Source organism: Gymnoscopelus braueri (assembly GCF_963280865.1).
Source record: "Gymnoscopelus braueri genome assembly, chromosome: 10".
NCBI lineage: Eukaryota > Metazoa > Chordata > Actinopteri > Myctophiformes > Myctophidae > Gymnoscopelus > Gymnoscopelus braueri.
Window position 1 is genome coordinate 47,710,836 of NC_137611.1, and position 22,072 is coordinate 47,732,907.

General features: G+C 40.8%; 1 protein-coding gene across 2 annotated transcripts in view; it reads right to left on the reverse strand.

Annotated features, from left to right (window-relative positions):
• Positions 1-22,072, reverse strand: part of efr3a (EFR3 homolog A) — a 140,308-nt gene that overhangs the window by 4,677 nt on the left and 113,559 nt on the right. For both annotated transcript variants that reach the window (XM_080439405.1, XM_080439404.1), the window contains exons 14-21: positions 20,758-20,833; positions 18,266-18,427; positions 17,275-17,406; positions 16,619-16,686; positions 15,738-15,865; positions 10,406-10,491; positions 9,288-9,336; positions 1,181-1,284 (exon numbers count right to left, since the gene is read on the reverse strand). In XM_080439405.1, the coding sequence (XP_080295531.1) occupies positions 1,181-1,284; positions 9,288-9,336; positions 10,406-10,491; positions 15,738-15,865; positions 16,619-16,686; positions 17,275-17,406; positions 18,266-18,427; positions 20,758-20,833 (805 nt within the window). The remainder of the gene's footprint in view (positions 1-1,180; positions 1,285-9,287; positions 9,337-10,405; positions 10,492-15,737; positions 15,866-16,618; positions 16,687-17,274; positions 17,407-18,265; positions 18,428-20,757; positions 20,834-22,072) is intronic.

Consider the following 22,072-nt stretch of genomic DNA (forward strand, 5'->3'; position numbering starts at 1 on the left):
GAAGAGGCTGGATGTGGCTCCATGTCAAAAATCCTTCCGGTCGGCGTTTTCAATGTTATCTCCTTGACTAAAAGCTTAACTCTTTGACTGCGGACGACGCGATAACGCGTCAAGTGCTACTTTGTCCAGTTGGCCGTCGACGCGCTCGACGCGCTGGACGCGCGTTCATTGTTTAATCTCTGATTGCGCTATGCTGCTTAATATTCAATGTTATTCTCAAGTTCCACTTACTTCACGGACATCTGCATCCGGTTTCATGGCCTGGATTCCGTTTCCGGTTTTTGATTTTTTTCCCCAGTCATTTTCGTCCAAAATAGGTAAATAAACGGGTTTTCACACGGTATAACGGACAAACGGACAGCTTCTCTTCTATAATCTATGGTCTGGGTGACGATCAGTCATCGCCGTCGTGCATCACAACGTAATTTTCGCTGATCAAAACAATCTGGGTGACGTCACATCCGTTTTCATGTTTTTCCTTGTCTAATCTATGAAGAAGGGTGAGAGAGACCCAACGACATGATCACGCTGTCATGTGCTGCTCTCTGGTGGCGTATTTGTGCTGGGTCTTTATATTATGTGTCCTTAAATTATTTTCATGAGAAAAATTCAAAATAAAAAAATAAAAAAACACGAAAATTGCTGGCACTGGGGGAGTACTTTATGAAAATACTCTGGCAGTCAAAGAGTTAATATCTCCATTTCTTTTTAACGTGGTGGAAACGAGACGTTTTCGATCGGCGATCACGCTGCAATGGAGGATCGCGTTGGAAATATTATTGTTCCAGGCGTTAGTCGGGACCCTCCGCCGTCTCGCACGCACGCTTTGTTTACATGCACTTCCGCGTCGGGGCTTCTACAGCACAAAACGTATAACGCAAGTGGATGGAAGAAATGCAGGCACTCAACGTATAATATTTTAATAAACCTCTGGCACCCAATGTGTTAATCAAACTAATAAACTTGATGTTATCCTTTAAATTGAGAATATTTGTTATTCTATTACAGGGGTTCTTCAACAGTTTTCAGGCCAAGGGCCTGTTGTCTATCATTTCAGTTCGTTTTAGTTAGTTTTGTAAACACAATAAAGTTTCAGTTAGTTATCTTTTTTTTTTTTTTTTTTTGTTATTTTGTTAGTTTTTGTTAACTATAATAACCTCGTGTGCGTGTGTGTTGTTACCTTGGACTCGCAGTGAGCAGCGATCTCCTCGAACGGAGCTTTCTGGAACTTCTCAATCACCAGGCGTCTCTTCTCCTTCTCCAGCTCCTCCTGACCTGCAGTGTCTGGAAGAAGAAAAAAAATACAATATCTCCATGTGTTACCAACACATCATGTGTCCCCTCAGAGTTAAACAAACACTGCAGATTTTACAGTGTAGATTCAAGGATCATCTCTGGTGTCCCATCTCTGGGGTCGCAGAGATGACACATGGTATCAAATGGTGGGTCCGTGCTTAACTCAATCAGTGCCGATTTATGTGTTTGACGTGTTTTTTCCCAAAGGCCCAGAGTGCCAATTTGACGCGTTTTGTTTTGTAGTGGTTTTATAAAAGATTGCGCTGTTCTCTATCACCCGAGTGATCACTTTCACTTTCTACTCACACGGATCCGGAAATAACGTCATCCGAAGATTTCCTCCTCCGTCCACTTCCTGTTTAGCTTTTTCATGAAAACGGCTGTATCTTGAGTTGACTTTTTTTGCCCTGCATTTCGCCAGACATGGCATTTTCAACGTGCTGCTACAAGAGAAGGGGCCATCGCGGTTGGATGTTTTTTTTATCTGAGCAACGCACACTGATACCGGGTGTGTTTACAAAACGATCATAACGGATATACATTTTCTGTGACCAGTTGAAAAGGTATACAAAACGAAAATCTCCGGCACCGGGCAAACACAGACAGAAATAAGTCTGTCAGTGAATGAGTTAATGCATATATCAAACTGGGGGTCCTTGAAATGAAAAAGAGGTTGAGAATCACTGAATTAAAGTATACTACCAACCCAATCGACAGTGTAAAATCAAAAAGGAATCAAAATGGACCCCAGTCCCATCATATGTGATAGCAAATACCAGGTAAACACTATTTTTTTGTAGAGAATCGGAGCTACAAAATGAGGTGTTAGCCGTTTATATTGACCCAATAGTTTTGGAAATAAACTGTGTAGAAAGAATACGAATAAAAACAAAACAAAAAACAGCTTAACCCATTCAATCCGGGAACACATCCACAAATGTCTTTTCAGTTTTCAGAGAAGCGTACGTTGCTGTAATATCAGTGGTTCTCAAACTTTTTTTCATGTCAAGGACCCCCCAAAATGATATGTATTTGGTCGCGGACCCCCCATCTCAAAATATTTTGTTCCAGGGACGCCCCCAGAAGGCAAAAAATAAAATATTATGAAATAAAATAAATATTCAAAGATTTGCACACATTTTCATGATTTTTCAAAAATAGCAGATCTACAAGCTCATAGCGCGGCACTCGGTGCCGCGCTATGAGCTTGTATATCTGCTATTTTTGAATAGCCAAAGTATAAAATAATGGCTATAGCTAAATTCTAAAACGACACAGATACGTTTCCGGGTTGAATGGCTTAAGATGAAAACACCCTGAATGGGGGGAAATGCGGTGATTCACTCTTTCCTTTTATCCACTAATGTAATCTCCAAAGCTGTCCCAGACTACCGAGTGTGAATGCCTTGCAGCTCAAGCGGCGCGGTGAGTCATTCCCTCCCTTTGTCTCAACGCTGTGTCTGTGTCTGAGCTGAAAGCAGGCAGTGATGAAATAACTCAAATTTTTTATTTAACCCATTAAGACCGGGAAAGCATCTGTCATTTTAGATTTTAACCACTTTAACCCTTATCTTATACTTTGTCTTTCAAAAATAGCAGATATACAAGCCGGTGCCGCGCTACGAGCTTGTAGATCTGCTATTTTTTTGAAAAATCTTGAACATTTTGTGCAAATCTTTGAATATATATATATTTAAAGCAAACATTTTTAACTCAAATCTTTGCATCTGGGGATTCTACTTAATGTCTTCTAAATCCTAACAGTTTTTTGAAAAACGTGTGTTTCTATATCAGTGGTTCTCGAACTTTTTCATGTCAAGGACCCCCAAAAATATATGTATTTGGCGATGGACCCCCATTTCAAAATATTTAGTTCCAGGGACCCCCATGAAGCAAAGATTGGAGTTAAAAATGTTTGCTTTAAAAATTTATATATATATTCAAAGATTTGCACACGTTTTTTCACGTTTTTTTTTCAATAATAGCAGATATACAAGCTCTGAGCTTGTATATCTGCTATTTTTGAATAGCCAAAGACATCTTAAAATCACACAGATGCGTTCCCGGTCTTAATGGGTTAAGTAAAGGCATCACTACTCTATTGTAGAAATAAGTCTGTTACAAGCAGTGTTGCATCAGTGATTTTATCTTTGGTGGGACGCTGTTTTAATGACGTCACGTGCATGTCGCTTAAGCCCTTAAGACCGGGAACGCATCTGTGCCATTTTAGATTTCTTTGGGCAATTCAAAAAATAGCAGATATACAAGCTCATAGCGCGGCACTTGAGAAAATGTGTGCAAAGCTTTGAAAACATATATATATTTTTTTAAGTGAACATTTGTAACTCAAGTCTTTGCTTCTTTCTATCTTTTGAGATAGGGGATCCTCGGCCAAATACACACTGTATCATTTTGGGGGTCCTAGACATGGAAAAAGTTTGAGCACCAGAGCAACTGATATAGAAACATGCGTTTTTGAGAAAACTGTTAGGATTTAGAAGACGTGTTCCCGGTTTGAATGGGTTACATAAAAGCATCAATACTCTGTTACAAGCAGTGTTGATTTCATCTTTGGTGGGACGCTATTTTAATGACGTCGCGCGCACGTCGCTTAACACCTACACCACAGGATTTAGTCACACAATGGACCATTGATATGGCCTGGCATTGGCCAGACTGATAACGTGGATTCCCTCTCACGTTCCTCTCCCGGTATCAGTCTGAACTTCGGCCCATAGGGAGCGAGTATGAGAAATCAGAAAAGTATTTTGATGCTTTTCACTGTTGTACGGACAGCAGTTGAAACGCAGTCACTGATTGACCCGATCATTTTCTGATTTCTCATACTCGCTCCCTATGGGCCGAAGTCCAGACTGATACCGGGGAGGAACGTGAGAGTGAATCCACGTTATCAGTCTGGCCAATGCCAGGCTACCATTGATATGCATCCAGGCTCATTCCTATGTTAACCCATGAAGACCTGGAACGCATCTATACAAGCTCATAGCGCTTGTAGATCTGCTATTTTTGAAAAAAATCATGAAAATGTGTGCAAATCTTTGAATACATATTGTTTAAAGCAAACATTTTTAACTCTATTCTTTGCTTCTGGAGGTCCCTGGAACAAAATATTTTGAGATGGGGGTCCGCGGCCAAATACACATCATTTTGGGGGTCCTTAACATGAAAAAGTTTGAGCACCACTGATATAGAAACATATGTTTTTTCAGAAAACTGTTGGGATTTAGAAGACATTTGTAGAATCGGCTTCAGGTCTTAATGGGTTAATTCACGCTGATGTGACACTCGGAGGTCGGCAGCTTTTGCAAACTTTGTTGAGGTGTGAACTTGAGGGTTGTTTTTAATCGATGCATGTGCGTGCGCGTGCTCCTGAACAATCTTTGAGCTGACGCCGTGGTACTGCGTGCAATGAATGAGCAAATGCAACACTGGTTACAAGTACATGTCCGGTATTCAAAATCTATGAACACATTTTGCTGAGGGACCCCCTGGAACCTGGAAGTCTAGGTACGAACACAATTGGCTTTGTTCGGCTGGAAACCAGGTGCATGAGGTGATCATTGTCGCTGCGCTACTGACTGTTACAATCCCTTATTAAATGAACACTGATTTTACAGTGTAGGTGGGGGTCGCAAATATTAAATGAGGGTCCGTGGCCTATAATGCATAAGGCAAAACTGGGGGTCCTTGAAATGACAAAGCTTGAGCATCCCTGTTCTAGTCGCTTTGATGCTACCAACACAAAAATTGTCGATCTGCTATTTTCAGCGAAAGCTTTTTTCCCCACTATAACAGAAAACTAAAAAAAAAAAAAAAACACTACTATGGAGCCCTGAGGAACTCCAAATCAACCATATGGGGTTTAAGAGGTTAGACATGTTTTCTGATGACATCTGCCATAAGAGTCCATTTCGTTATCCAAAGCATCTCTATGTTTCCATAGTTTTATTACAATTTTTGTATTCTTATAGTATTCAATTTTTACCACGTGAGGCGATCCGTTGGTAAACCGCTGCACCAATCAGCGTACCGATCCTGTGCACACCGCCAGTAGGCCAAGGAAGTAGCTACACATATTCACAGGCTGAAACCTTGTTCAAATTTGGAGTCATGCCGTCACAGATCACTGTTTCCCAAACAGTGGGTCGCTTACCCATTTTTGTGGGTTGCGAGTAAATAGCCCTTTATTTTTCGTTTCCTACATTTAAAAAAATCACTTCAATGCATAAAAAATGCTCACAAAATGCTCACAACACGTCGCATCACGGCACGTTGTTAGCTTGAAGATCGGCTATTCTCAGTGGTATGGGGCCCGAGGAGACATCAAGTGTATCTTTTGGGTCTCGAGCCAAAAAGTCTGGGAAACCCCTGTCATAGAAAGGGTCAGTGAACCACCAGGGGTACCAAATGGACCCTTACAGGTCTGTAACACTTGAGAGTGTAGAGAGTGTCATCCACATGGAAGCCATGCTTGTTATGACACCAAGTCTCGTTAATATTTCTTTGTATTGTTGTTGGTAGTCATGGCTTCAAGGTTTGGTGAGCTCGACCACACAGGTCAGGAACTGTAGTCTCTGAACTTAATCGGGTGTTGATTCCAAGCAATACTGACATAAAAAATAACCTCACTCACAGTCTTTAGTAGATTTTCAGATTTAATTTCCATTATAAAGGTCCTTACACACCGGGGGGAATTTTTTCATGCGAATAATACTTTTTTTTTAAAAACCTTATAAAGTCAATGCAAGCTTCCACACCAGTTTCGCGGAGCGAAAAAAGCGCCTTTTAATTATTCGGAACGAGTCCGAATTTTGCGTATATTCGCCGGTGTGTAACCGCCTTAAGACCGGGAACGCATATCTGTCATTTTGAGGTTTCTTTGGGCTATTCAAAAATAGCAGATCTACAAGCTCATAGAGCGGCACTGAGTGCCGCTCTATGAGCTTGTACAGCAGATGTGCTATTTTTTTGAAAAATCTTGAAAATGTGTGCAAATCTTTGAATATATATATATATTTTTTAAAGCGATCATTTTTAACTCAAATCTTTGCTTCTGGGGGGTCCATGGAACAACATTTTGAGATGGGGGTCCGCGGCCATATACATGGGGGTCCTTGACATGAAAAGGTTTGAGAACCACTGATATAGCAGCAACATACGTTTTAAAAACAAGACCAGGAGACCTGGTTCTGCCAGACCCAGAATAAGTACTTTATAAGATCAGAGCACTACGTCACGGCTAAGCCGGACTTCACATGACGTGTCAGCCTGTGTCTATACCCATGTATGGACGAAAGGGGGACAGACTTTTATAAGCCGGACTTCACATGACGTGTCAGCCTGTGTATGCCCATGTATGGACGAAAGTGGGACAGCCTTTTATGGCTGGGGCCTAGGGGCAAAGGGGATATGCCCATGTATGGAGAAAACAGGTACAAAGCCTCATGTAGGCCGACCCCTTGGGTCTGGCAAAAATAAAAGGTTTAGGATTTAGAGGACATTTGTAGAATCCCCGCAAAAAAAAAACAGATCTACAAGCTCGTAGTGCTACGAGCTTGTAGATCTAAAAATGACACGCGTGCTGCGTTTCCGGTCTTAATGGGTTAATGCAGCAGCAGGCACTAGAGCGGATGAGAGGATCAGATGTACTACAGTATGATCAGATTCCATAGCCTGGGCGGACGGTGGATCTGAGGTTATACATGCTGTTGCTGACGGTAGTCATGGCTGCCAGTTCCCACCTGATGTTGTGTGGGAGTCCAGACTGCTTCAGACTGTACTGAATAACTGCTAGCTTGCATAACGTCTTCATACTGGGACTCAAGTCTAAGACGTACAGGCCTGAGTGACCTACAAAGATGATGCGATCTCCCACCATGCAGCAGCACATGTGAGACCTTGAACGCGGGCCTTTCCCCTTGGGCTGAACCTTCTTCCAGGAGAAGGTCACTGGATTAAATTTCCAGAAATCCTTGAAGCTTCGAGACATGGCTGTGCCACCAAATACGTACAGCTCTCCATTGTAGACAAAGACCGAATGGTCCTCGCGGCCTTCTGGAAGAGGCTGTGCAGAAGGCGTGCTCAGCCAGCAGTTAGTCTCTGTATCAAACACTCGGATGTCGTTGTAGAGGACAGACCCTATAGAGCCCCCAAATACAAACATATGTGTCCCGATGATGGTGGCAGAGTGATAACATGTAGCAGGCGGTGGAGCGCCTCTGGTGTAAATTAAAGACCCTACCATTGTGGCGGTGTCCAACTTGTACAAGTCATTCGAGAATCCATACACCCATTTGTATCCTCCATAGATATAAATGACCTTCATCAAGACACAAGCCGAGTGGCCAGACCTCACCCCTGGAACAGTCCCAGATATCTTGAGCTTGTACCACCTGTTGGTGTCGACATCAAATGCATAAAGAACTTTGCTGTAGTCCTGTGCATGTGACCCGTTGTTGCGCATAACCGTGATCAGGATGTAGATGGTATCGTCTATCAACACAGCTGTGTATCCCCGTTGCACTGAGGCAAGCTCACGTTGTCTACCAGTCGTCACTGACGGCATCTTCATACAGCGCAAAGATACTGTGTCGAAGACGTCCACGACAATCTTATCCATGTAGGTCTTCCCGTTAAAGTCCCATCCAAAGGAGTACAGCTTATGTCCCACTCTCACAGTGACATGACCTCTCTTCGAAGTCGAGGTCGATCTCAGAGGCAAGGTCCAGTGTAACATCTCACACAATAACACTAGTGTTTAAGTTGGACTAAGCCCGTCTCGCTCCGCTAAAAGGATGCTCTCCTATTGTGAGCGCTGACAATTATATTTGTACAGCGGCACATACGTTATGCAAAGTTTAGCCAATTCGTGAAGCCGATGGCTGCTTATTGGCTGCTTACCCGATGTTAAGAACTAGTGCTCTGGAATTACACGGCAGACATTAAAACTCATAGTGACAAAGTGCATACTGACCCACATGGTACAGACACCACACACCTCACATGCTCTACAGCTAGATAAATAGAGAGAGTAGAGTATAAACACAATGCTAAACACACTTTGACCACTTAAGCCCGGTATGGTTGAGCGGAGTCCCTCAGGGCTCCATGCTAATGTATTTTCTGTTATTGTGGGGAAAGTTTTCGCTGTGCGTTACGACGCGTTGTGAGCTTGTCGATCTGCTATTTTCCATTGAAAGCTTTCCCCACAATACAGATGCTGGGGTTTAAATGGTTAACATATACGGCCCCATCTTGCCTTACCCCTTATGCCTAAACTCTATAGCATGGGTCTTCAACAGGGGGTCCGGGACCCCTAGGGGGTCCTCAGAGTTACTACAGGGGGTCCGCCAACATCTTTGTGTGATATATAATTTGTTTCCTTAACTTGAACCCTAGCATCCCTATTCTGAAGAGAACTTTAGCCAAAAATAGCAGATCTACAAGCTCACAACGCCTCACAGCGCAAGGCGTTGTGAGCTTGTAGATCTGCTATTTTTTGGCAAAGACGTATAAGGTGTAGAGGGAAAAAGAGCATACCAAGTAAACAAAAAAAGTTTAATCTGAAACTACATTTTATACAATATAAAGGGGGTCCCTGCTTCATCTCTCTGTGAGCTAGGTGGTCCTTGGGCTGAAAACGTTGAAGACCCCTGCTCTATAGGCATGTTTTACTATTTTGAAAAACATTTTAAAATAGTTCAAATAGCCAATCTACATCGACACATTGTCAGCTTTGTAGATTGGCTATTTGAACAATTTCTTTCATGTTTTTCAAAATAGTATAAAAATGCCAAAAAGGTTTAGGCATATGAGGTAAGGTGGCACACAAGATAGGGCCCTCAGGCTTCAATATTCCCTCTAATTCCATATTTCTTTCAATTATGATGAGCATAAATGTGTTTTAATGACAAAAAAAATATTGTTTTGTGAGGGACAGGGCAGAAGGGAGTTGTAGTTTATTATCTTACCGATGGCTTTCTTCAGGGTCTCAAATGTGATCTCCTCCGCGAGTTGAGACTACAGCGGAATGAGACGATAAACACAGAGTTAGAAAAGATGACGACAATTGTTATTCACATCAATTCATAAACAAAAGCAGACATAGAAAGACATAGAAAAGACATAGAAAGGTGTGTTATGTTTGCTGACTAAGTAGCTTGCAGCTCCCACTGACACCGTAACTCAGTGAGTTTCAAATTGTGGGTCACAGCGCCACCTGCAGGTGGGTCGAAGGACAACCCCCAATTGTTCCTTTTTTTAATTATAGATTCTTTGTCTATGGGTGAGTACTGTTTAAGCAGGATACACTTTTAAAGCATGATATGTTGAATTCATTTCATATACAACTCCATGCATTAACCCATTCAATCCGGGAACACCTCTCTGTCATTTTTAGATTTCTTTGGCTATTAAAAAAATAGCAGATATAAAAGCTCATAGCACGGCACAGAGTGCCGTGCTATGAGCTTGTAGATCAATCTTTGCTTCTGGGCGTTCCTGGAACAGCATATTTTACAAATGTTTAAAACATATATATTCAAAGCTTTGCACACATTTTAAATTTTTGGGCGGTGAAACCGCCCCTATATGTGAGGTTTGGATATTTGCACACCAAATCCTGCGCTGTGATTGGCCACAAATGTACCCCCCTAACCCTGCACCGTGATTGGCCAATCACAGTCTATTCAGGACTGTGATTGGCTAGGGAAACATGACACATGTGCATAGCCCTATAAATAGGACCATAACTTAAAAAAACAATAAATTTGTTTTTTTTAAGTTATGGTTTCTTCCAACACTTCTTCCATCACTTCTTCCATCACTGTGATGACCACTGATTTTTCTTCAAAAATAGCAGATCTACAAGCTCATAGCGCGGCACTCGGTGCCGCGCTATGAGCTTGTAGATCTGCTATTTTTGAATAGCCAAAGGAATCAAAAGAATGACACACAGATGCGTTCCCCGGTCTTAATGGGTTAAGTGATATTCACAGCACTATTTTGAATGTTACATTTTGCATATAAGGTCACATATTATGTATATTATTATGTTGACACATCATTGTATTGTAAAGGGTGGTCCTACCTTCTCTGGGAGGCTGTTGGGCATGAAGTCCACTTGCAAGGAGATGGTGTCCACGAAGCTCTTCCTCCTGGTCAGACGATCTTCATCTGCAGACACACGGACACACAGATTAATCACATCTTATTAGAGCAAAACTAGGTTTCCGCTTGGATTCGCCACTGAATCTTTATTCGCTCAACACAACTGCCACTACAGATCCCATAGGCCCGCATGTGAATAAACAGCTTCAATTTAGGAAAGGTTAATGTAATGACCAATGACACATTGGTCATTATGGCATGGTAAAGAAGAAGGGAAGTTCTATACATTGAGTTCTATATTATTTTCTTCTTCTTTTCATCGTATGCCTTGGTCTCCATTATGTCACCGTAGCACACTTGAGTGCTATTGGGAGTGCTTAATTTTTTATCAGTTTGCACATTGACCTTGATATTAAAACACATGTTCTTGAATACTGGTCTCAAAGGTACACCAAATGAATGAGCATCCCCAATTTAGTAGGAAATTACACCTCAAACTTCTTTTCTTCTACACTGTTTAGTTCTAAAAGTATATATGTGTTATGTATGTGTTATGTGGTCCATCTTGGATGTGACCTCTCCTGGTCCATAGGGGTCAAACTTGACTTCCCTCCACTCCAATAAACATTATTGTATTTACCAACTATGCTATAAGTTGCATGCTCTTTTTTAAAGGGCACAATTGAAGTTTCATGCTTTTTCAAAAAGTGCACCATTGGATTGCCTAGATCAAGTTAACATGTTTTTCAAATCCATCACTTGATAGCCTACATCGAGTTAACTCGTTTTTCAAAAAAATAAAGAAAAAACTATTAAAACAAAAATAAAAAAATAAAGAAAATTTGACCCAAAGACCAAGGAGATTTTCGAAGATCTAGACTCCTATACACTTCCTTGTTAAAAACTTAAAACTTAAAAATTCTGTATCTCGGCTCCTGAGTACTTTTTTTTTTCAATGAAAGACTCTCTGGCATAAAACTGCAAAAAATCTGAAATAATTCAGGCAGTGAATGTGTTAACACTCTCACCGCCAGGCCCGTAGCGTACAGGCCGATAAATCCAACTGTAAAGCGCCGATCCCGTAGCCTACGGGCTGTGGTGCTTTTTCCTTTTTTTTTCGAAAAAAAAAACTTTTTTCAATTTTCTAGTACGGCACATTTCATTGTAACACCACCGGAAATGGAATTATTCGGGATCACGTTTTGCCGATCCCATAGGACTCCATTCTAAAGCGCACACTGCAACGCCATTTTCTTCGATTGTAGTTTTTCTCCTCGCTGATCACTGTTTAACCTAAACCGTTCTAACTACAACATGGATGCCCCGTTTGACACGTGGTTTGGACTGGTACACGCAGGGAGATCTCCGCGATGTTTACAGACAGTGCAGAGCTCAATCTTAAGGATTTTAACGAGGTCTATGGCAACGTGAAAAAAACAAAAAACAACAATAAAACGTTGGCACTGGTGAGTACATTATGAGATTAACCTCTGGCGGTCAATGTGTTAAGTGTCATGCTTTTTTCAAAAAGCACACAATTTAAATGCCATGCTTTTTTTTTCAACAGTGCACAATTGCGTTGGTTATACGCTGCACTATCCGGTGTTGTGTGTGCAACCCTGAGCACACACAACCCTTGTTCAGGTACCTGAACCCTTGTTCAGGTACAACAACCATGGCACTGCTCTCACTCGTAATTGAGTGTGAGTTCACAGACAGGGAAAAGTGAAGAATTCCTCACTCTCTTCATATGACATGTGCCTTGTCTAAATTGACCACTACTATTTTTTGAAAGATTTAAACATTCTAAAAACTGTGGAAAGCTTTTGAAGAATGTTTTATTTTTTATTTTTTAATATGAAGATAGGGATACCATTGTTAAGGGTCGTTCACATTGAGCACTATAACTATAACGTTAACTATGACTATATCGTTCACCGTTGTTTGTTTTAATAGCTGGTGTGAACTCTGCCATCCACTTGATTTAGAATACATTTCAACTCTTTTTTTATAGTTATAGTTATAGTGCTCCGTGTGAACGGCCCTAAAATGTGGCTAATCGTCTCCTGAACAGAAACCAAAAGAAAAAAATGCGGATGGAACCAGAGAACAAGTACGAGGTTTCACATCTACATAACGGGAATTTCACACCTGGCATGACAAGGCCTAAATTCTAAAGGTCGTTACACACCGGGAGCAAATATGAGGTGATGCCTCATTCATACAGGTTGATGCTTTTATTCAACCTGGTTTCTAAAATAAATTATCTCCATGTAATATCCACATTGTATCGATGTGCTCATGACACAAACAGCAGTTTCAATTCATGCTAATTCATCTCATGAAATAAAACTCTCCCAGCGTGTACGGACCTTGACGTTTAAAGCTGCAATGCGCAACTTTGCGCTGACATTTCTACTGCTGACGTAAATACAGAAAGCCTGTTTGGGCAGAGGGTTGTATTGCGTCTTGAGCTTCATGCAATGAACCTCTTGTCCTACCCCGACCACAGGGTCTAAATGTTTCTACAGAAGAGCAGGGAGACCAACTACAACCACCACAGGTGTGTAAGGACGGGCGGACGGACGGACGGACGGACGGACGCATAGGCGATTTTTAGGGGGGGCATGGGGGGGCACTTGCGGACAATTCTTTTTAAACTCTTTTTTCTTTTTAATATATATATTTTTGCCAATATATGCCAAGTATATGCCAAGTATATGCAGCATATATGCTGCAAATATGCCATATTCAGGTTCATATATGTGCATATATGTGGATATATAGGAGATATATGTCTCTTCTATGTCCAATTTTGCATATATGTCGCATATATAAAAACATATGTTCATATATTTTCTTTGCCCCCCCTGGTGGCAGAGGCAAACATCGCCTGGATGGACGGACGGACAGGCGGGACGGACAGACAAACATACTCGGTCACTGTATGTCATGGATTGCAACTTTAACACAAACTGTCTACATGCTCATAACATGTTAGACATGTGCATGTACTCACCAGAACACCGCATCAATAGTGGAGGTTATTATATAAGGAATAATGCACAACGAGGAGTTAATTGTTGACAGTGACGGAAATTCACTAGTTTATATTTACTCAAATCCTGTACTTAACCAATTGAACCCTAGCATCCGTATTCTGGGGTGAACGTTCGCTGGTGGACACTTGTGGATCGGCTTTTTTTTTTGGCAAAGAGCTTTGGTGTAGAGGGGGAAAGGTTAGGGAGCCTAGTATAGACCCCTGGGGGACTCCAGGCAACAACATAGGGTTTAAGTGGTTAAGTACAATTTAGACTTTTACTTAACTGGAGTATTTCCACTTCTACTCCACAACATCCCTCAGACAAATATTGTGCTCTTTACTCCACTACTACTACTAGTACTACTTACACGGCAACCACGACTAATTACTTTACAGATTTAGATTATTAATACAAAACATACATTATGATTTGTTTCATTATTATCATTATGATGAGGTTTATCTACCCAGAATCACAAAGTAATTAAAATCATCCCCACCTTTACTAATTAGTACCTTTGTGTTTGGTAGTGCAAGCATGTTTTGATGCCATTATTTTGTTAATAGTTTTAATTCAAATAATAATAATAATAATAATAATAATAATAATAATAATAATAATAATAATAATAATAATAATAATAATAATAATAATAATAATAGAGGACTTTTACTTGCAACAGAGTGTTTCTACATTGTGGTATTGACACTTTTACTTAAAGGACCACTTCAACCATTTTCAACATTCAACATTTCAATTCTTCATTTAAATGGTCCTCACTCATGCTCATTATAATATGGCACCATTTCTGTCAACTCACTCTGTGGCTCAGAGGAGGCCTGTGGACCTACCAGTGACATCATATCGGTAGGCAGGTTTGGTCATTTCAAACACGATTTCAACCTTTTATTTGTATACATTTGTTATACATGTAACAGCATATAGGAACAGAAGACATTGCTCTTGCATTACATTAAATAAATAATAATATATATTTTTTTAATGTTGTAATCTTGTAGTCACTGCTGCCTATTGATGATGTCACTGGTAGGCAAGTTTCTGAACGGTCCACAGCCCTCCTTTGAGACAGAGTGAGTAGGAAGAACAATTGTAAATTGTATTGTATAATGAGCATTTGTGAGGACCAATTACATGAAGATAGGGTGAACATATTTATTTGTTTTACAAAACACAAGTACTACTCTAGGGTTTTACTCAAGACGTCACAGGTTCTAGACAGCTCTGCTACGGGTTCTTCTTTTTATTCCGTTTACCTCTGGAATGTTCTCTAACCCTGCTGAGAATCTTTCCTACCGTGTAGAGCACTGAGGTCAGACACACACACACATGACAGAGACAAGATGACAATGAAGTTAGGGCACTGTTTCTCACGTGAGGCCCTGGGAACCAAACAGGACCTGGTCCTGTATAGACCATTATTCACACGGCGGCCATGTTAGAATTTTGAGGTGCTTTTACTTTACTGGAGTTATTTCCAATTTTCAGTACTTTTACTTGTACTCCACTACATCTCAAGAGGCAAATATTGTACTTTTACTCCGTTACTAATATTTGTCCACTTTAGTTACTGGTTACTTTGTAAATTTAGCTTACAAAACTTACACGCAACTTCAGCCCTTGAACTTTGGCTATTTGAAAACAGCCAATCTACAAGCTCACAACGCGTCGCATCGCGACGCGTTGTGAGCTTGCAGATCTGCTATTTTCAAAGGATTTTTGTACATTAGATACACTTGAAAACTTGTGAAATGGGACCTGCTGCATACTGAGTACTTTTACTTTTGGTACTTTAAGTAGATTTTGATATCAATTATTTTGTACATTCCCTCAAGTAAATGTTTTATTCCGGACTTGCACTTGTAACAGGAAGAACACTGTTGAATTTGCAATGCACAGTAGCTTTCAACACATCTGAAGTGTGTTCAACATACTGTAGTTGGAAAAAGTGTTTTTATTGTTATTTTGTAATAGTTTTAATGCTTTTATTTGTATTTCATTTATGTATTCATGTTTTTATTTGTTTGTATTCATATTGTTATGTGAAACTATACAAGTGCTACTTGCATATGCAGGAGGGGAAAAAATAGCGACACCTTCTAGGCCACTGACGAGCACTGCAGCATTTGCATTACTTCCACACTGGCTACATTTTCAAGATTGAAAGCTTCCCTCCTGATATCAACACGTTTTAATGAAAGGAAAAAACAAGTGTGACATACATTCCCGATGAAGCGCAGTGCCCCCTACCTGTGACCTGTGGGATGTACGGGACAGACAGTCTCTCAGCGTTGTACCCTGGCCCTGATAGACACTCAGCCAGGTCTGCCGTCTGGAAGTACAGCATCTTGTCGTCTGGGTCCAGAGAGTCTGGCAGTCTGAAAACACACACACACACACACACACACACACACACACACACACACACACATCACATTTCACGTCAATGATGTGTGGCAAAAAACTTGTATCTCCATATTTCAACTCTTTGCTCTTTTTTTCCCCGTAACCCATTAAAACCTGTAACGCATCAGTGTAACCACTTTAACCATTATTTTATACTTTTGCTTTTCAAAAATAGCAGATATACAAGCTCATAGCACGGCACCGAGTGCCACGCTACGAGCTTGTAGATCTGCAATTTTCTTTTTAAATCGTGAAAACTTTTGCAAATCATTGAATATCATTTTTAATGGAAACATTTTTAACTCAAATCCCTGGCAGCGACATTTTGTTACATCTTCGCAGTGACTCAAAGGTGCTGTAAGCCATTTGTTTGTTAAATAGTTCTACAGTATATTCCAATAGCAATAATTGCTATTATAATAGAGTGTTTGTTCAGTAAAAGGCGTTTCCCTGTCTCTCCAGCTATTTAGTAAACAGACAATACAGTTCTCAGGTCCCGATACCAATTTCACCCAATCAGAAGAGAGAACTCATACGGGATACAGATTAAACAAGTGCAATTGGAAGTGATGAAACAAACAAATGATCAGACAAAATAGGACTTAGAACACTATAAAATTTGAAGCTGATAAATGGGTACTCTCTCCTGATTGGATGGATAAAACCGAACGATACCCGCCCCTACTTAATAATTCGTATTAATGATTATATTCATATTTACTTACGAACACTTGTCTCTGAAGATGTGTTCAGGCAGGAGGTATGGAGCATCCATGGTCCTCAGCTCAACCACCTGCAGGGGGAGGCAACGAGTCACTCTCCCCAGTCTCCATTACACCTTGCTATCCAACAGCTCACATTTACATCATTAGCTCAATATTAATCCTACAACTATTTAGCTAAGGACAGTTCATGACTGAGCTACAGTTTACAGAAGTACAAATCAATAAGAAGAACTGGAATAATAATAATAATAATGTATAACACACTTAACTAAAGGGAAATTCAGCCACGAGGTGTCACACTTTTACAACACCTTCGTTAAATTAAGGTTTGTTATTTCCCCGTCACCGCTATGAGGCAGCAAACATGTAGTCTGTGACTGAATATCATAGCTGCCTTACAAGAATATTTTTAGGGTAAAAAAAGTACCGTGCCCAATGAAAACAGGTTTACAGAGGTAGATAAGGATAATAATAATACTAATACTAATGATAATAATAATTCTGGAGTTCTCGACAAAATTATTAAAATAATGCATACCCTTTAGAGAAATCTGTTAAATGATAAACAATGACACGATAATGAATCCAATCGGGGGGTGTATATGTATAGATAAAAAGCTAACTAAAATGTGAACGTATAGTAAAGAGCAGTGTACCTTGCTGACGTGCTGACAGAAGGGGGGGTTGGCGATCATCTGACTCAGGAAGTTGAGGTACGCAGCGACCAGCGCCATTATGCCACAACGAATCACCATGGACAGGTTCTCCTCGTTCGCCAGCACCATCTCCTGCATCCACCAATCAGAGCACTGAGTCAACTCGGGGTGCAATAGTTAGTTGAACTAATACTTTAAACTTTTAACATATTTTGCTAAGGCTCAGACTGCCAATGACGAGAAAGACGAGATGCTGTGTTTTCGGTGGTTTAACGCTAGATGGCGCTGGTGTTCGCTAACACATGAGTGACCGTTTCATTTCAATATTTCCTCCACCATTCACTTCCTTGTTATTTGATTAGGAAAAACGCCCTTTTTTCGCCTCCCTGGATTTACTCTGCATTTTTGACGAGACATGCTAAATTCAACGTCCTATAACTAGACCCTCCAGAAAAATGCGTTTATGCGATCGCAGAATTTACCGCATAATCAGCAAAATGGCGCATAATTATGCGGGGGTAACGTTTTTTCAAAAAGGCCGCATCGCATCGCATAATATGCGCATCGCATCGCATAATACGCACATCGCATAATATGCGATTCGCATCGCATATTTCCGCATATTTCACAACTTTTAACCTATTTCGCAACTTCCCACAATTTCACCGGATAAAATAGCAAAAAAATCGCATATTTCATCGCAAAATCAAGGATTTTAGCCCGCATAATCAAGAGTTTTAGCCCGCAAAATCAAGGATTTTTGCCCGGGTTTTTCTGGGGGGTCGCGATGATTTTGTCGCGATGATTTTTTTTTCTTGATAGATTTTTTACAAAATTGCTGATCTACAATCTCGGTGCCGCGCACTCGGTGCCGAGCTGTAGATCTGCTATTTTTTAATAGCCCAAAGAAAATCTAAAAATGGTTGAACGAATCAATGGTCGCAGCCCTAAGAAGATCGTGATTGTGCGACAGACTGTGAACCCAGGTCACCTGGAGCGCGATGGCGAGCCGGATGAGGTCGACCACCACGTCCTCGTTGGCCAGCTCGATGGTCAGGACTGCCAGCGTGGTGAAGAGGAGCTCAAAGTTCTTATGGACATTGTCCTCCTCCTTCACACCCAGGAAGATGTGACGATATATCTGCTGTCCATGCTGCGCAGGAGAGGAGAGGAGAGGAGAGGGGAGGGGAGGAGAGGAGAGGAGAGAGGGGAGAGGATAGGTAGAGGAGAGGAGAGAGGGGAGAGGATAGGTAGAGGAGAGGAGAGGAGAGGAGAGGAGAGGAGAGGAGAGGAGAGGAGAGGAGAGAAGAGAAGAGACATGGAAATAATTAAAAATCAACAGAACACAAACTGCACCATTAATCTCAGGAACAAACACCTTAGGATTACACATTCTGCAAATGCTTGTTCAAACAATAGTGTTTTTAGGTGGTTCTTAAAAATGAGGAGAGGAGAGGAGAGGAGAGATGGGTCAGTTCATCCAGTACATTCAGACAAAGCTTCCAGACATTACAAGAGATAAAATGGTTAGATTCCATTAAAAATGCAAACCTAACCACTTTAAAGAATGTTGTTGACATCCCAGACATTTACTTCACTGCAGCATGAATGAACCCAGCGTTTTAACCACACCTGGACATAAAACGCGTACACACACACACACACACACACACACACACACACACACACACACACACACACACACACACACACACACACACACACACACACACACACACACACACACACACACACACACACACACACACACACACACACACACACACACACACACACACACACACACACATCCTGTGTGACGCATTGTGAGCTTATAGATCTGCTATTTTCTAAATAATTGTATACGTTTGAAAACTTGTGAAATGGGACATTCTGCATAATGAGTACTTAAGTAACATTTTGATACCAATACTATAGTAAATCTACATTGCGGTATTGATACTTTAAAGATATGAGTACTTCTTCCATCACTGTCTTTTATGAGGAAACGTTCTCCCAATGGAATATAAAAAAAAAAAAAAAACATTCATTATAAATTCTGTGAAAAAAAGTGAGCGGAGCTCAACGAGGGTGGATGTATGGTCCGTCTGTGGCTTTTCTCCCGGCGTATTCACGGGTGCCTAATGGAAAGTGAAGGCATTTCACATGCTGATGAGCTCCTTTCAGCGATAATGAATGCAATTAGTCCTCCATTAATCCGCTCTGCCGAGGACCGGGGAGATAGGCTTGAAAGCCGCGGGTTCACCTGCTCCCAGGGCCCTCTAACGAGATAAGGAGGACGAGAGTTAATCCATTTAGACCGGGATACGCAGCTGTGTGTCATTTTAGGATTTCTTTTTTTATTGGCAGATAAAATAGCAGATATACAAGCTCATATCGCGGCGCTTGTATATCTGCTATTTTAGAAAAATTGTGAAGATTAGTTCAAATCTTTGAATATATATATATATTTTAAAGCGAACATTTTAAACTCAAATCTTTGCTTCTAGGGGTCCCTGGAACAACATATTTTGCGATTTAAAAAAATATATATTTTCTTTATATTTCCTTTATATTTTCTTTATATTTTTTATATTTCTATATTTCTATATTTTTTATATTTTTTAAAAAAGGATTTAGAAAACATTTTTAGAATCGGCTCCGGGTCTTAATGGGTTAAGCGGCGAGCGGGCTGGGGAGGGGGGGGGGGGGGGTCTATTCTGCCCTTACGTGTCTGACACTCTCAGGAAAAGCTTTGCGCCAAACGACGATTTTGAAGAGAAGATGTTGTAAAAGCGGGAAGGGGGAGGTGCTGGTGGAGAAAAGGTTGTGCGCCAAACCATGAAGCTGTTTATCGAGTAAATATGATGAAAGAACCTCATTTGTGATGTGTTCGTTGAACCTCACTCATCGATCTCGAAACCAGCTCCGTGGCCTCGCGGTTAGAATGTCTGCATTGCACAGGGTTCAATACCCCGGGTCGGCAGTGGTGTAAAGTAACTAAGTACATTTACTCAAGTACTCAAGTGAGCTTGTAGATCAGCTATTTTCAAACATTTTAGTACTTTTACTTTTGGTACTTTTTTTTTAATAGCTGAGCCGGATTTAGCTTCCCTCATGTAGATTACCTTTACATGGATTTACCTACGGTATGTGAACTCTGTGTGAACTTACCTTTCCTTGCTGCACAAAGTCCTATTTCTATACCTGTTACACTGGTCTAGAGCAGTGATTCCCAAACTTCTTAGCTCGAGACCCAAAAGAGACATTTTAAGTCTCCCTGGGAGGGGGGGGGGGATAATTTTATTTATGAAATTATGTTTTATGTAGTTTATGAAAAATTGTGAATTTGTGGGGTTATCATTCTTTCCTTTTGAAATAACAATAATTAAAAACAAAATGTAGGAATGAAAAATTTGGTATATTTACGCATGACCCAAACTTGTGTCCCGAACCCACTGTTTGGGAAAGCCGTTTGTGTACCTTCTTCATGAAGGCAACGTCCTGCTTGGAGATCTTCTCTCTCTTGATCTTCAGCGCTGCGACGTTGGGAATGACTCTGCAACGAAACGCAATGTTACATTAAAACACAGTTACAGACAGTGGTTCTCAACCATTTCTGGATCAGGGCCCACTTGAAAATCTCAGAAGTGTTCGCGACCCACCCATCTGGCCACTTTAACCCATTAAGACCTGAGGCGATTCTTAAAAATGTTTTCTAAATCCTAACAGTTTACAAAAAATAAAATAAAAAAAAGGTTTTCAAGATTTTTCAAAAATAGCAGATCTACAAGCTCATAGCGTGGCACCGAGTTCATAGCGCTTGCAGATATACAAGCGCTATGAGCTTGTATATCTGCTATTTTTGAATAGCCAAAGAAATCTAAAGTGGCACAGATGCGTTCCAGGTCTTAAAGGGTCAAGTGGTCAGATGGGTGGGCCGCACGCATTTTAATGGAATGATTATTATTTGCGTTCCGTCTTGGATCTATGGAACTAACATTAAGTTCCTATTTAAATCGGTATCACAATGAAAAGTTGTGAAGAAAAAAAATACAAAATGCATTTTCTTTACAATATATATCGTCTTACATTAATGTTATATTATCATTAAGATCTTAGTGTTTTGTCAATATGTCGGGGGCTCCACTTGCAATACCCTCACGGCCCACTAGGTTGAGAACCGCGACATTAAAGGCCGATACATGCTCCTTCCAACGTCGGAAAATCTCCCGGTTTCCGAAAGGCTTCTCCGGGAGTTCAGGACATATGGAGGTGCACGAGTCCCGAGGAAAAGTTGTGGAAGCGCCCTTTCCGAAGTTCGGAATGACGTCAATTTGTAGTTATATCGCCCTCCCCTTTCCCAAGAAAGGTTCGGTGGGCGGAAGGCGTATGGATCGCTCTTCCAATACCAACCTTCGCCTTCCCCCAGTCATTTTGTATTTTAAAGGAAAATGCATTTTCGTAGTTTCTTTCTTTAGGTCTTTTTTTTTTCCTTCTATGCCTTGAATTCAATTAAATTTTAATCTACTTTTTTACCACAAGTAGGGTCTTATATTGTTGTCGTTGTTTTTCTGCTTTTGCTATTTTCTTATGCCATTGTTTTTAAACACTGCAGCACTTGTAAAGTGCGTTACAAACACAATGTACTGAGCATGTGGTGAAAGTATGATTAAAACAGAAACAAATCCAGGAAGTGGTCTGTTACATCACAGCTCTGTCTGCTGCCAGCTCAGACAAAAGGGAGTCATTAAAATGCAAATGACATGCATTGAATTCTGGGATGGATCTGGCCAGA